At 39.5% G+C, this 16425-nt stretch overlaps 1 protein-coding gene across 2 annotated transcripts in view; it reads right to left on the reverse strand.

The window, feature by feature from the left end:
* Positions 1-4799: 4799 nt before the first annotated feature.
* LOC132133687 (SITS-binding protein-like) overlaps positions 4800-16425 on the reverse strand; it is a 55076-nt gene continuing 43450 nt past the window's right edge. For both annotated transcript variants that reach the window (XM_059546602.1, XM_059546601.1), the window contains 4 exons: positions 13101-13237; positions 11485-11606; positions 8718-8897; positions 4800-6281 (listed from right to left, as the gene is read on the reverse strand). In XM_059546602.1, coding sequence (XP_059402585.1) covers positions 6105-6281; positions 8718-8897; positions 11485-11606; positions 13101-13237 — 616 coding nt within the window. In that variant the 3' untranslated portion in view covers positions 4800-6104. The remainder of the gene's footprint in view (positions 6282-8717; positions 8898-11484; positions 11607-13100; positions 13238-16425) is intronic.

A 16425-nucleotide genomic window follows, 5' to 3' on the forward strand; every position in this document is an offset into this window, starting at 1 on the left:
AACACTGGTCCTCAAGGTGTACATTCCTGCAGAGTTTAGCTCCAACCATGTTCAAACTCACCCGCCTCGAACGTTCTAGTGATCCTGAAGAACTTGATCATCTTGTTCAGGTGGGTTTGATTAGAGTTGGCTCTAAACTCTTCAGTAAAGCGAATCTCGAAGGCCAGAGTTGAAAACCCCAGCCCAAAACTTTACACCTGTTTTGTTTTGCATCTTTGAACTGAGTGGTGACACAAAGTATTTCATTATTGTAGCTGTTTATTAAGCACATCGTTGGTTTTTCCAGTAGTCTGCGTCTATTAACATTTAATATGTTCATATGTGATTGCTGTCTGTGGTTTTATTGTGGAGGGTTTGTTGGTGTGATTCTCTTCTCTTCTCTTCTCTTCTCTTCTCTTCTCTTCTCTTCTCTTCTCTTCTCTTCTCTTCTCTTCTCTTCTCTTCTCTTCTCTTCTCTTCTCTTCTCTTCTCTAGCAACTGTACATACAAACCCACAAATCACTCTCTGCTCTCCTAATGGCCAATTTCACAAGTGTCCTTTGATGTGGCAAATAATGGAGCGATAGATTAATTAACTATTATATAAAGAAATAAGTTATTGTCACGGTGTCTTGACTACTACACCAGATATACAATAATAAGAACAGCTCTGGTAGGTCCTTTCCTTGGGAAAAAGTATACTAACCTTTGGAAAAACTTTATTACTGTAATAGACCTTAAAAAACAAACACACAACAGTTTCCTTGTGTGTTTGCGCACACCTGGCGAATAAAGCTAATTCTAATTCTGATTTATCAATAAATTGTAGCATTCAAATAAAAAGAGATTTACAAAATGCCAGCTCCTACTGGTGTAGTCTTACATCCCAACGCATGGACATTTGTACAACCCCAGGAGGGAGGGATTCTGTTGGTCCTCAGATATATCAGCCAGACTCTTAAAACCATTGCAAGGTGACAAATTTCTCAGGAGGGCAAAACAGGAAGTGAACACGTTTTCTCAGTGGTATTCCCAGGGAAGACGTGGATTCACTAACCAATTTCCGCTGCAGCTTATATTTCAGGGATTGTCTGCCAAGAACCCCATCAAGACCCCCATCAAGCATTTAAATAGTTTAACACATTAATAAATAAATAGTGCCTTGTGAAGAGTCATCTGAATGGTGCACACTCAATACAGTAATAGCTGATGATGACGATAATACTCACATGAGTGGAAGATAAAATAAGGTGAAATCCACCCTATTTTTAATGTAAAAACAGCTGGAGTCACTTGAAAAGTTCTGTTCACTCCAAGGACGATGACAATAATGGGAGTTTTAAAAATCTTTCAAAATTGTAAAAGAATCGCAGAGTCCACTCCAAAATGTTTATGATATCTGCACAGAGGAATGATATGGTAGGGATCACTTTCACAATGATTATTATTATCATTTTTTCCTGCTGATTAATAATAATAATAATAATAAAAACTCTTGAAGAATCATTAAAGATCTCAAGCATTTAAAGTGGCAAACTAAAAACAGTAATGTGTGCTTAAACAGAAGACTATTGCCTGATGGTGTTGGTTCACCAAATGTTTTCCCCAAAATTTGAACATTTTGTCATCATAGGTGCTCACCCTCAATTTGTACCTTTGTATTTCTTTCTTCTGAACACCAAAGAGTGTATTTTGATATGTTGGTAACAGCTGATGGTAGCCAATGACTTTGACCAAGAAGGAGAGTGATAGGGTGCTGCGCCAGATGACCTGGTCTCCACAGTCACCGGACCTGAACCCAATCGAGATGGTTTAGGGGTGAGCTGGACCGCAGACAGAAGGCAAAAGGGCCAACAAGTGCTAAGCATCTCTCGGGGAACTCCTTCAAGACTGTTGGAAGACCATTTCAGGTGACTACCTCTTGAAGCTCATCATGAGAATGCCAAGAGTGTGCAAAGCAGTAATCAAAGCAAAAGGTGGCTACTTTGAAGAACCTACAATATGACATATTTTCAGTTGTTTCACACTTTTTTGTTATGTATATAATTCCATATAAAATTCCACATGTGTTAATTCATAGTTTTGATGCCTTCAGTGTGAATCTACAATTTTCATAGTCATGAAAATAAAGAAAACTCTTTGAATGAGAAGGTGTGTCCAAACTTTTGGTCTGTACTGTATATAATTTTGTTTTTCCTTATGTTGTGTGTGTGTGTGGATGTACAGTTCCAAAAAAGTGTCTGTAATGGAATAGGGCTCAATATAAGGTGATGTTGGGGCCCCTGAATGTGTTTTCAATATGATTCCGTTTGCATGCTTTCTGCTACTATAAATAATACTTATTGGGTTTAAGTGGAATTAGCGCAGGTTTTCATCGTCAGCAGAGCCACACGGACACTCGCTTACATATATCTTTGCACACAAGCAATAAAACGATATAGACTTACAGTTTATTGAAGGATCTTAGATGGTGGTTACGTCTACAGTGACAAAGGTGCGAATTCCAACACCCTGCCAAACAGCTCTCTATATCTAGATTGAGATATTTGTGTTTCCATGCAGTACTGTATATACTGCATGCCTGTTACGCAAATTGTTCACTAGGTATTATGCTAAGTGTTTGAGATTTAAGTTACTCTTCCCAAACTCAAAACAAGAAATTAAGAAATTATTATTAATTTAATTATTATTAATTATTAATTATTGTTTTTACTGGTAACTGGTAGAGCATTGCGTTAGCAAGCAAGCAAGCGCAAAAGTTGGGGGTTCGATTCCCCGGGAACACATGATAGGTAAAAATTGATAGCCTGAATGCACTGTAAGTCGCTTTGGATAAAAGCATCTGCTAAATGCATAAATTTAATTTAATTTTTTAAATGTAATTTAATTTATTATTAAATTGTATTATATTTATTTAGTATTGTTATTATTGCATTTAATATTATAAAATTATTATTATTTATGAAATTATAATATTGTTATTTGAATCAACAATGAAGCCTATTTTAGGGCTATTGTCACACCCCAGGACTGTTTGCTGTGTTTTCCCTCCGGCTCCACCGCGGCCTTCCAGTTCTCCACCTCTACCTAGGTTGCTCATTGGCTCTCTGTCTTCACCTCAGGCTCCTCCTCCACCTGTTCCGCCGCTGTCTGCGTCTGGCGCCGGCAGTCGGCACCCTGGAGTCGTGAGTCCTTCCTCCACCATGGTTCCTCCCTCTGTTGGCTCCACCATAGGCTGCCATCATGGCTGCGGCCTAGGTCTCACATGGCTCCTCCTGCTCTGTTTCCCATCTGTCATCACTCTGGCTCCTCCCTCCATCTGTTCCTCCATGGATCCTCCTGCCTCCTATATGGCTCTTCCCTCCGTCATCACCACACTGGACTCAAGAGTTCAAACAATGAGCTCTAACAGTAACAAAATGTAAACTTTATTGCAGATTGACAGATTTTTCAGATTAACAGAATACAGAAAATGTCATACAGTCATGTGAAATATGCATATTTCTGATTGGTTTGCGGCACCTGGTTCCTAAAAAAGTCAAAGATTGCTCAGCAGGGATCATTTTAGCATATCATTTTCATAGCACAGCATTTTAATTAAAAATACAAGCAAAAAAAAAAAAAAAAGGCTCTCGAAACCACTCTGCATAAGATCATCACAATTAGTCTCTCTGTAAATGCTCAAATGAAAAGAGCTTTAAGAGATTAAGACATCAACAGTGTGCTGGGGCATAAGACATTTTCTTTCTTTTGGATTTGATATCTTTGACCTGAGAAACCTGCAGATACAGTAAACATTCAAAATCACAGTGAGGATTAGGAGGACATTCCCAGTAGGCCACATGTATCAGGTGATACTGATCAAGTTCTCAAGGAGGTGATTGCGATTTAGTGTCTTACCATGGGGACCAATGCTCAGAGTTTGGACCTTGTCAAGGCATTAGAGATTAAATAGATAAATGAAAGTAGCAGCACATATGGCAAGCCATCTAAACATTTAATCCTCAAAACATACTAGTATATATTTTAATTCTTCTAGTACTTAATCATTAGTTACTTGTAGCTATTAATTTGTTACTAGTACCTATCCATTAGCTACTAGTACTTATTCATTTGCTACTAGTACTTATTCATTAGCTACTAATGATTATTCATTAGCTGCTGGCACTTATTTATTAGTTACTAGTTCTTATTCATTAGCTACTGGTGCTTATTCTTCGGTTACTTATTCATTTGCTACTAGTACTTACTCATAAGTTACTAGTACTTATTCTTTAGGTACTAGTAACTTTTTTAATATACTAGTTTTTAATCATTAGATACTTTGTACTTATTTCAAAAGTAACAATTAACTATTTGTTATTAGTAAAACATTTACATTTTTTACATTAACTATAGCAATCTGTCATTAACATATCAACTATTCAGTTCTGAATACTATGTTCTCGAATAGTGGCCAGTATCTTTTTTACATTTTACCAGTAATTATTAAGTGGACATTAGTATTTAATCAGTACTTTTAAAAGATACTTGCATTTATTCATTAGGTACTAGTACTTATTAGACAATAGTATATTTTGCAGTTGTTACTAGGAACAAAATCTTATACTAGTCACAACTGCTTTTTGTCTTATGTTATGACTAGTCAGAATGGCTACTGTATAGTTCAATATAGTTAAAAATCTTACTAGTAAAATAAAACTCTTCCTACTCTTAAACTCTTGTTTTCATTGACACTAGACTATAATGAATAAGTACTACTTTCTTTTAAAAATGTACTAGTACCTAAAGAATAAGCACTAGAAGCCAAAAAGTCTGTATTAATACATAATGGAATTTATACTAGCTGCAAAAAAAAAATAAAAAAATAAGCACTAGTAGCATTAAACTATATACTAGTGTGTTATAGATTAAATGTTAAAACAGCTTACCATACACCATCTCTATCAAATTATTATAAAATGCATCTGCATTTTGCCCAAACTCATTAAACCACAATTCTACAGGGCAAATGTTGCCCTCAGGCTATAAAAAGTCTACATCCGATATCCTAAACACTTTGTAATGGCGGAATTCAGCTTTATAACAATTAGCAACAATTAAAAAAAATGGATTTTTAAACGAAAGTACCAAATGTAAAAAATTGCACTGCAGTCATCAAAGTATTTCCAAAGTTAAAGCAATGAATGATGAAGTTTAGTCTGAACTGATATAAATACAAAACTCTAATTCTACCTTCAATAATGTCCTATGAATTACTCAAGATCTAGAAATACCATATTGGATAATCTGGTCAATTGTAAAGCTAGACAAATAATTATTAAAATTCAACATAATATCAAAATCTCTCAAAAACCATCATTATGAAATAACAATTTGTCCTTTGTGTTGTGTGTTGCATTCAAATAAGACTGTACAGCTATGAAAGTTTTGTTTGACATTGGCTCACATTCTATTACTAATCATTCTAATTCTAATATTAATGATCTTCAATATTTTTTTGTAGACAAAAATAATAGTACTATTCAATCTAAAAGCCCTTAATTTCAGTCTTCTCTATCAGTAAGTGCTTCTCTCATAGTTCATGTTAGAAAATATATGTCAAAAACACCATGAGAACTTGAGGTACAGGTAAAACATTACAAAACTACAGTAAAATAATCAGCAAAGTTCTAGTAAAAACCCCGCTGAGATAAGATGAGTGATGTATAGCGTACTTTCATCTTCATCCATTTAGAGCATTGGTTTTTCCTTGTAGAGTCATTCTCAATTTAGTTTTTTTTTTCTTCGTTTGGTCTTCGTAAAATTCCATTGATTGTTTTTAAGCAAAGGGTTTGATTTCTAGCTCCATGTCATGATAACAATTTAAGAGGCTGTAAGAATCTATCAAATGTAAACTGCGTTCTGAAGAAAAAAGTCCCCAAAGAATTTATGAATTAACAAAACAAGTAGCAGAGAAAAACAAGAGGGATCTAAAAATCATGAGAACATAGATATTTAAAGTGCAAATTATCTTCTACATACTCTTAAAATTTCTTGAGACACGGATAATGTTATTTATGGAAAGTGCAATTTGAGATCAGCACAAAAATCTTCAAATATAGAAAAAAAGTGGTAAATAAGCCTCAGGATCTCCATCGTACAAACACTGCCACGTCCCCAAGGCTGACCGGGTAACTTTCCAGAAATGTCCCTCCGTCAAACATTTGAGCATTGTTAGTGTCCTGCCACTGAAAGTCACTCTCTGGAAGGTAAATGTCTCTTTGTAAAGCTCCTTTTTCAGTAACCGGAGCAACAAGGACCTACAAAAGCAGAAGACAAAATGTAAAACTTCAAGTGTACAATAGTAGAGATCACCTCAAAAGCCCTGTTTTGAATGTGTAGCCTAAAGTTGGTTTAGTCCATGTTTGAACTAAAGTTGGGTTAAAACAACTCAGCATATTTTAGATTGTAATTTTATCGGTTGTTTATTATTTATTTAATAATAAATAGGCATATACTTTTATAGTTTTCATTAATAACCATTGCTATATTGACAACATTGTCTAGTGCTCCTTAGATTTTGTTACTTTTGTATCTACAATTAAATTGAACTACAATACTCAATGAAATAGCATAAACATAACTTACTTGATCTACAGATCTCTGCAGTAGTGTTATATGCTATTGTTTTGATAGCGTTGATAAAGTTTCTGACAGATAATATCATGTTCCCTTCCGATACTACACTCGTACTGCATCTGCTAGACGCAAATGGGAAAAAGGCTTTTTTTGTCCTGAACTAAAGGCTTTTTTATTCACACAGTGAAAACTGCATGGCCATTGGTGCAGTGTATTAAAAACGAACCAATGGCTAGGCAGCAGAGCTGCACGAGTCTATGGCGACGAAGCCTGCCAAAATGGGTGGTGGATCTGGCTATATAAGCCACTGGCTAGATGGATAGTAGACTTCATCTCGCTAGCATACTCTTCTTTGGACCTTCAATGCCCTATTGGAGCACGGCCCATGGTCCATATCATGCTTAAGCTCTCTAGAATCAGTTCACCTGTTAGCTTTCGACCCCTGGGTGTCGATGTTACAGGAGTACTCTGGAACGATTAACTAGGCTGGGTGTGACATCAGGAAGCTCAGCCCACCTTAGCCTTGGATTGATTCTCATGGGCATTGGATGTTTATGGAAGTTAATACTTTTAGTTGTTCCACTACATTAGCAGAGCGTGATTGTACTATTCCCATATACGTCTAGCAGACGCAGTACAATTGTAGTATCAAAAGGGAACGTACTCGGTTACTAAATGTTAACTTGGTTCCCTGAGATACGAGAACGAATACTGCGTTGCTAGCCGTGCTATGTAGCTGCACAACTCAGTTGTCGCTCAGTTAAAGTAACCTGAGAATCCTGTGGCGAACACCCACTTATATAGCCAGATGTTTAGCCCATTTTGGCGGGCTTCAGACGCAGTACTCATTCCCATATCTCAGCAAACCGAGGTTATGTTTAGTAACCAAGTAGGTTATTAATTTTTTTTGCCTTATTGAATGTGGTATCCTGTCAGCAATAACATGTCCGTTGTCTCTTTTAATTAGTGTTAGTGTAAGTTCTGATGATCATTGCGGTGTTTGCCACATATTGTGATGAAACAAATAAAAACCAGAAAAAATAAATAAATAAACTGCATCTCGTCACCAGAATTGTATGCGTGTACTGTACGCGCACCATTTTTGTATTTTGTTTGCATTGAATATATTTTGCACTAACTAGTTGTTCCACAAGGTGGCAGCACTTGCCCGGCCATTATTTCACAGTACAAAACGAAACTAAATATATGGAACGACGACGACAAAATAACGGAGACTGCAATAACAACAGACCGCCGCACTGACAAGCGCTTGTGTGAGGGGGTAATGAAAGAGCTGATACTTTAGTTTAAAACAGCATAAAGACATTTTTTTCAGTCATAACTTATGAAGAAAACTTCTGAAGCTTTCTAGAGCGCAAATGTCGACTGCCGATCAAGTAGAAAATACTATATGAAAGGCTACATGTCGACTGTATGCATATGCAAGGGTTGCCAGGTCTATGTAACAAAACCAGCTGAATTGCTACTCAAATCTTGCCCAATCGCATTCCAGAGGAAATTGGCTGTCAAAAAAATGAGAGGGGGGGGGGTTGTCACGTTCCGGGGGGGAGCGGTGGTTCCTGTGGCAAAAGTTTAAAAGTGGACCAACTTTGCAGGAAAACCACAGACTTGGCAACACTGGCATACAAAAAAGTATACTTTAGGCTTTTGATGCTAGATGGTGCTATGGGGTCATATTCATTGTGCAATAGATTAAGCATAAGAAACAAACAGCCTGAGAGAAAGATTTCAAATTATTGACCCACATTGTTATAGCGAATGAATGTTTGTGGGAATTTCCCTCATTATAAGCACCGAGTTTGTGGGAAATTGTAAAATTATGTGCAATACCAGCACTGAAAGTTTGGCTTTGAAAACCCTTCATTAACTAGCATATCGTCAGAAACTTCATTGTGGAAATCAACACTGAAAACATATAATCTACTGATTTCATGGGCTGGAGGTTTGGACTGTATTGTTCCAAAACTAACAAATTATTCAGAAACGTGTTCTATTTGGTAAAATCAGTCACCATGTCTTTGAGCAATATACTTGAACTCAGGTTACTCCTAAATGGGCCAATTAAGGAAAAACTGACCTTTCTACTAGCAGCTTACCTCATTTCCAATAAGAAACTCATCATCAATGGTGAACGTGATCGGGTCGTTTGGACTGAGCCACCACAGCGGCCTGTAGATGGGGTTTCCGGTATCCTTCCATTGCTCTGCGTATTTCAGTACCAAAGGAATGACAAAGTCGTGGTGCTTGGCTACGTAGAATCTGGTGAGGTTTAGGACCTAGAAAAAGGTGAAACTGTCAGTGAATGTTTAATAAAACATCTGAAAGAGGATGTGAGTTTCTGTTCAACACCGTTCTTGTCTAGTTCTGCTGTGGTTCGTTTTTAAACATTCCTTCTGAGGTCATATCCTTCAGTTAACTTCCTAGCCAGTCTCTGGTGACGGAAACAAAGCAAAACCACATTCATAAAAAATGTATTCTTTAGATGAAAAAAAAGTTTCATGAGATGATTTTTGAAGAACTGCCTGAGTTTGGCCTAATTTTAAATGGAGAAAACAGGCCTGCGGCTTCTATTCCGGTTTTTCTCCTGTTTAGACCCAACATTGAGTCTCTAATGGGTGTTGGGTAATCGCACAAAAGCTAGCACACGCACACACAGGCACACACACACACACACACACACACACACACACACATATGCTTCCTGCAGAAAGCAGAAGCCAATAATCGAAAGAGAATTTAAAATAAAGGCAAGTAAAGCCTTTCAGTATGATCATGATCAACACATTTAATATTAATACTAATGATTTAAAAGGGTTAAGGCTGTCCAGTTGATATTCATGAGCCAAGATCAAAATCTGACAATTTTCCAATACCGTTTTCTCACTGTTCAAAACGAAGTCACTTTTTTATTGTTTTTTTCTTTTTAAGTTATTAAAGGGATAATTCACCCTAAAATTCTGTCAGCATTTATTCACTGTCATGTCATTCCAAATCCATTATCCATGATAACTAACATGTTAGAACTTTTTTCCATGTAGAGTCAGTCTGATTTGAGAACAATTCAGTGATGAGTCTGATTCTGTTGAAAGATCTGACTCAAAAGAATGATTCTTTTACTAACCCTTTTATTTATTCCAAAGCCAATTGGACAGATGTCAAGATTTCAGTTGTGTGGATTGCTTTTAGAATACCTGTTTGCTTTTTGTTGCTTTCTTGTTCTTTTTGAAGCTTAAAAACTTAAGAGTTCAGCTTTTTTTTAATATTTCTCTCTCTGGCCATGTACACACTGCAGCTAAATTAATGTATCACTTCACATTATAGTGCTTAATCTGGCTCTGAACATGCATAGTTTAGTAATTTACTGGAGTTGCAAATGTAGTCTACAACCAAACTCCCAAAAAATGCAGGTGACAACCGCATTTATAAAAATTGTGGTGTATACAGAATGGAACTGAACAGTTAGTTGTTAAAGATATATTTAAATGTGTATCAGAGTTTAGTGAAAGTGACGTGACATAGAGCCAAGTATGGTGACCCATACTCAGAATTCGTGCTCTGCATTAAGTGCACACACACACACACACACACACACACACAGAGCAGTGGGCAGCCATTTATGCTGCGGCGCCCGGGGAGCAGTTGGGGGTTCGGTGCCTTGCTCAAGGCCACCTAAATCGTGGTATTGAAGGTGGAGAGAGCACTGTACATGCACTCCCTCCACCCACAATTCCTGCCGGCCCAAGACTCAAACTCACAAGCCTTGGATTGCAAGTCCAACACTCTAACCATTAGGCCACAACTTCCCCACGTCTTTCTTCTGTTTGTGCAGTTCAAGAAGTTTACAGGGCATTTTTTGACTTATTATCGTTGCCAGATATTACTAGGAAAATAGCAACTAATAAGAACGAGCCCATAATAAACTCAAATCCAAACGCATTATCTTGAAAATAAGCCACATACAAAAATAATGCGACCTGCACGTCTACTCTATTATCTCCATAAACTGGATTATGAGCTGAACCCAAACAACAAGTCCAAAGACACTTAATAAGCATCGCTTATAATAAGTGGACATGGCAACATTTCAACCACCTTCCAAACATAAACCAAACTCACTGGCTTTGTTGCTGAACATAAGGTTTTGGTCAGTGTAATATTACTTTGAACAAATACCGCAGATACCAAATGTGCAAGACGACAAAACACAAAACATTGATGTTTTTACCACAGTGTCAATCATCGCAATCTTGATTGTGATTTCTCTTTCATACACACACAATATATATACACAACCATGACCACCCCCTACTCTGGAGTGTAAACTCAAATCAAAAATGAAATCTGTAATTGTCTCTGAAAATTTTCTTTTCCTCTTATCCAGTGATTCATTATCATTCCTGGTGCAGGGGTTCTCATTACAGTTGAGATTGAGAGTCATAAATTTGAAAGAGACATTAATGCTGACCAGGTGGAAGCATACCACATGTGAAATGCAAGAAAAATAGCCACCTGGAGGACCCTCTCAAACAGGCCTCAAACATATCAGTGCTTGAGACTGGATATTCTGCCATGTATTTAGCAAGTATTTTAAAGAAGGCATTCTCATGGTACACCATGGAGTGAATGAGTATTATGTTCCTTATGTTATGTTAGGAGGGAAAAAGAAACAATCTCCGATTCTGAGGCTTTTAACTCACAATGGCCAACATATTGCACCCAGTTTTGTTTCCTGAGAACAGTCTTTCTTACTGTATGACCCACTTGGCACCATCTTATCCCTTATTTTCTTACCACAGCGGGAATGGAACTGAAATGAAAGCTAAAACATGGATGGGGTTGAGGACCCGCCCTTATGGCACTCACCCATTCCTTCTCAAAGACCCATGGAGGTGTCTGGAAGCTGATGACAGGAAGAAAGGCTGCGATCTCCAGCCAGCGAACAAAGAGCTCATCATCGGCAACCAGTTCGGCAGAGAGCGAGCCTCCTGCGATTAAAAAAGTCCCACAAATACATTCACATGTGAAGAATTTTTTTTTTTTTAGGACAATCATGATTTTATGGCATTGTGATTTTTACATTAGAACTTGGAGGGAAAATGTGCTTAACCCTATAAAGCCTAATGTAACATATTTGATACATTTCTAAAGGCTCTAAAATATCAGTGTGATCAAAAATTGCAGCAAATTGCAAAACCTTGTAGCACACAATCTACTACATGCCTTTTGTTGTCTGATTGATAGTTTCTACTTTTTTTTTTCTTTTTATTAAGAAAAAGTCCTTTCAGTGTATTAAAATATATAATTATACTGTACATCCCTCTTCAGTTCATGGTATGTGTTAAACAGTATTTACTGATTTTTATTAAGTAAATTATACAGATAATATAACACATAATATATATATATATATATATATATATATATATATATATATATATATATATATATATTAGGGGATGGCACGGTTCGCTGAAAAAAACCCGAACGGCTCGGTTCACCCCACACGGTTCGGCACGTGCTGGGAACGCGGTTCATCTTAAAACTGACAAAGCATCTGTAATATGGTTTGCACGTAAAACAAACTGGGTTTAACTAATATGTGTTTCTGTTGATGGATGCGCATTCTGGATTCCCAGACATTACAACAATAGCGATGAGGGAAAAAAAACCCTGGACAAACCATTCACTCTTGATCAATGTGAATGACTTATTCTTGAATGTGAGCAGTCACTTATTCCGTAATCCGGGTGCTGATAGCGCGCGCACAGATGAGACCTGAACAGCACACGTTAAAATGTATTTAATCTAAACTCATTTAAGATTTGTCAGTTTAAACATTTAAGAGCCAGAGGACGCGAGCTTGCGCGCGCAGTGAGAATTTGTGCATGCACTCATCCGAAGCGCGCAAACCCGCGCCTCAGAACGTGCGCAAATAGTAAGCTATCTCTGAAGTATTGCGTTTAAATGGACAAATTCACACAAAAATTATGTAAAAATGCTCATTTTGGTAAGAATCCTACACAGGCATAGCCGGCTGAACGTAGGCCTGCTGGATCAGTGCATTCTCTTAAAGTGACAGTCTTTATATTAATCGAACAGCAACAACAAAGAAATCACTCACTGCTCTTGATTAAAGAGCTTTTATAACTTTAATAAAGAATGATCTTTAATTTATACAGTCCAATATGCTGTTTTACATTTGATTACTTTATTCAAGTTTTTCCATAAACATAGCACATACCGAACTGTACCGAAAACCGTGAAACAAACCGAACCGTGAAAAAGTTGAACCGTGCCACCCCTAATATTATTATTTAAGTGTACTAATATGATCTTACATTTACTTAATAAAAATCAGTGTTTGTAAAGGATTAAAGAAGACAACTTAATCAATTGTATTGTCTTTATATTGTCTATGACATGCATTTTTACAAAAAGTACATGTGTATTTATGTACAGTATGTGTGGGCAGGTATTACCTACTGCATCAGGAATGAAGAAATTATATCCCAGAAGACTGTGATGCAGCAGGGATGGAATGATGCCTTTGAGCCCAGAGTAACTCCAGTCTGACTGCAGTGCACTCATACGGATGAAGAGCGCTTTGTGGCTGGACCTGTGCGAACAAAATAAAAAAGTTCTAAAGTTCAAAAACAATTTGAATCATTTTACACAATACCGATTAGTTTTCAAAAGTTTTTTTTTTCAAACAAGTGACTGTCTACTTGACATTTTGGATGCAACGATGCAAATGCAAACAGAACATATGCAAAGAGACTTTCTCTTACAACAACAAGTAGCTATAATTGTGGAATGATAAGATAAAAAACTGGAAATTTTGTCTCTAGTTACACATGGTAACTGATAACATGATACCTCATTCATAAAATCTTCCCAAAAACCATTTTAACTATTTCCACACCAGCATTTTTTAAAACAATCGTCAACATTTTTTTGATCATTTAAAAAAAAAAAAAAAAAAAAAAAAAAAAAAATATATATATATATATATATATATATATATATATATTCTAGCTTTCTTTTTTATCCACAATTAAATGTGAGCAAGTTTCATGACAAAAAGCAACATTTTGAAAGAAAAAAAAGCTGTGAAATTCGTAACGTAAGGCAGTTTTGATGTATATGCTGTTTAATGTTTGATGATATTTTACATTATGTGTTGTTTTACATATGCTTCTGCTTACATACGCGATCGTACTCGGTTACTAACGTAACCTCGGTTCCCTGAGATGAGGGAACGAGTACTGCGTAAGCTAGCTTACGCTATGGGAAAAGGTCCCCTTTTCTCGAGAATATGAAGCCAAAAATTATCCTTAATTTTTAAATAATGTAAAACGCAGTGCTGCAGCACAGCAGACCTAAGCGAAGCGGCTCGCGCGCTTATTGGCTGTGCTGTGGCAACTGCAGCAACCTATGGTGAGGCGGCGGAGAGGAACGAACCAATGGGGGCGCTTCGCGCCCATTGGACGTCAGAGCGCGCCAAAATAGGCGTGGCTGGAACTATATAAGCCACCGCTTCGCCATAGGGATCAGGTTTTAAATCGACTGAAGCGATCACCCGGTCCGAGCACATAGCACGGCAGGTTATGCAGTACTCGTTCCCTCATCTCAGGGAACCGAGGTTACGTTAGTAACCGAGTACGTTCCCTTTCGAGAGTACTCTCGTACTGTGCAAGCTAGCTTACGCTATGGGAACACAATGTAAAACGCCGTGCGTGCTCGGGAACTTCGACCTGTCACAGCCCGAGGCGAGAGCCCGGGGCTTTATAGCAGGATATCATCCAGTGGTATCCCGCAGGACCACGCCCATGACGAGGCCATACCTCGGGTGGAATGGGCTCTGATGCCGAACGGGCAGTGAAGGCCTTTAGATTTGTAAGCCAGCGAGATAGTGTCTACTATCCATCGCGATAGGCTCTGCTTCGTGGTGGCGAGACCTCGGGTGCGCCCACCAAAGCATATGAAGAGCTGGTCCGACCTCCTGAATGAGGCGGAGCGTGCAATATAGGTTTTGAGAGCCCTGACGGGGCAGATGAAGCTCGCGTTGCTTTCGTCGCTTTGCGAGGAAAGGGGTGACAGCGAGATGACCTGTGCTCTGAACGGTGTTGAGAGCACCTTGGGGACATAGCCGTGTCTTGGTCTGAGAATGACTCTGGAGTCATTAGGCCCAAACTCGAGACAGTCAGCGCTTACAGATAGCGCATGTAAATCCCCCACTCGCTTGACTGAGGCCAGAGCCAGTAGAAAAGCGGTTTTGAACGAAAGAAGCTTCATATCGACAGACTGAAGCGGTTCAAAAGGGGGGCCCTTTAAGGCCTCTAGGACCGTAGACAGGTCCCAGGAAGGGATTGAAGGGGGTCGGGGAGGGTTCATCCCACGAGCTCCCTTAAGGAAACGAATGACCAGTTCGTTTTTTCCCAGTGATAGGCCGGCCACCGGAGCATGAGAAGCTGCAATGGCTGCCACATACACTTTGAGCGTAGACGGGGCCCGCATCTAAACGCTCCTGTAGGAAGGAGAGTATCTCCGTCACCTCACATAAGTGAGGGTCTAGGTTCCGTGTCCCGCACCAGGTGGAGAACACTGACCATTTCTGCGCGTAAAGGCGCCTGGTTGAGGGCGCTCTGGCTTCCGTAATGGTCTTTAACACTCCCTCAGGGAGGTTCCCGGGTACCTGTTGAGGGGCCATACATGAAGGGCCCAAAGTTCGGGGTGGGGATGCCAGAGCGCGCCCTTCAGCTGCGTGAGGAGATCTTTCCGCAGCGGTATTGGCCATGGGGCTGTACTGGACAGCTGCATCAGCTCGGAGAACCAAGGTTGGGTCGTCCAGAGTGGGGCTACTAGCAGCATAGCACATCTGCTCTTCCTGACCCGATCGATGACCTGCGGTAGCATCGCGACCGGTGGGAAGGCATAAAGCGGGCGTCTGGGCCAATCGAGGGCCAGCTCGTCCCTGCTCTTTGAAAAATATATTGGGCAATGAGCGTTGTCTTCTGAGGCGAAGAGGTCGACCTCTGCCCTGCCGAAGATGCTCCACATCAACTGAACCGTTTGTGGGTGAAGAGACCACTCCCCAGGGGGAACATTCGCCCTGGAAAGCATGTCCGGGCCCCGGTTCAGGATGCCAGGTACATGCGCTGCCTTTAGCGAGCGCAGATTGTAATGTGCCCATGTCAGAAGACGTTCGGTCAGGGTGTGCAAGGTTTTTGACCTGACACCACCCTGGCGATTTATGTAGGGAGGAAAGCTTTAAAAATGGGAGGAAAGCTTTCAGGGATAGTTCGACCGCTATCATCTCCAGACAGTTTATGTGTAACAGTCGCTCCGGGCTCGACCAGAGGCCGGAGGCAGACCTGCCCTCGTACAGGGCGCCCCAACCGAGGTTGGATGCATCTGTCGAGACTACTTTCCATTTCGAGACAGCGCCTGTGCTTACGCCTAACTGATACCAGTTGGCTATTTTCCAAGGGGCCAGAGCTGTGATGCAGCCGTGGGTCACCTTGATGCGCGTGCGGCCGGAAATCCAGGCGCGCGCTGGAACACGGTCTCTCAGCCAGCGTTGTAGTGGGCGCATGCGCAGCAGGCCCAGTTTGAGAACCGCAGAGGCTGATGCCATCAGACCTAGCATTTCTTGAAATCGTTTGAGCGGGTAAAGAGACCCGGCTTTGAACGACACGGCTAGATGCTGAATAGTGAGAGCGCGCTGTGACGTCAGACGCGCTGTACACGTCACAGAGTCTATGTCTATCCCCAAAAAGGAAATCCTCTGGCTGGGAGACAGAG

The sequence above is a fragment of the Carassius carassius genome, chromosome 50 (genome assembly GCF_963082965.1).
Source record: "Carassius carassius chromosome 50, fCarCar2.1, whole genome shotgun sequence".
Taxonomy (NCBI): Eukaryota; Metazoa; Chordata; class Actinopteri; order Cypriniformes; family Cyprinidae; genus Carassius; species Carassius carassius.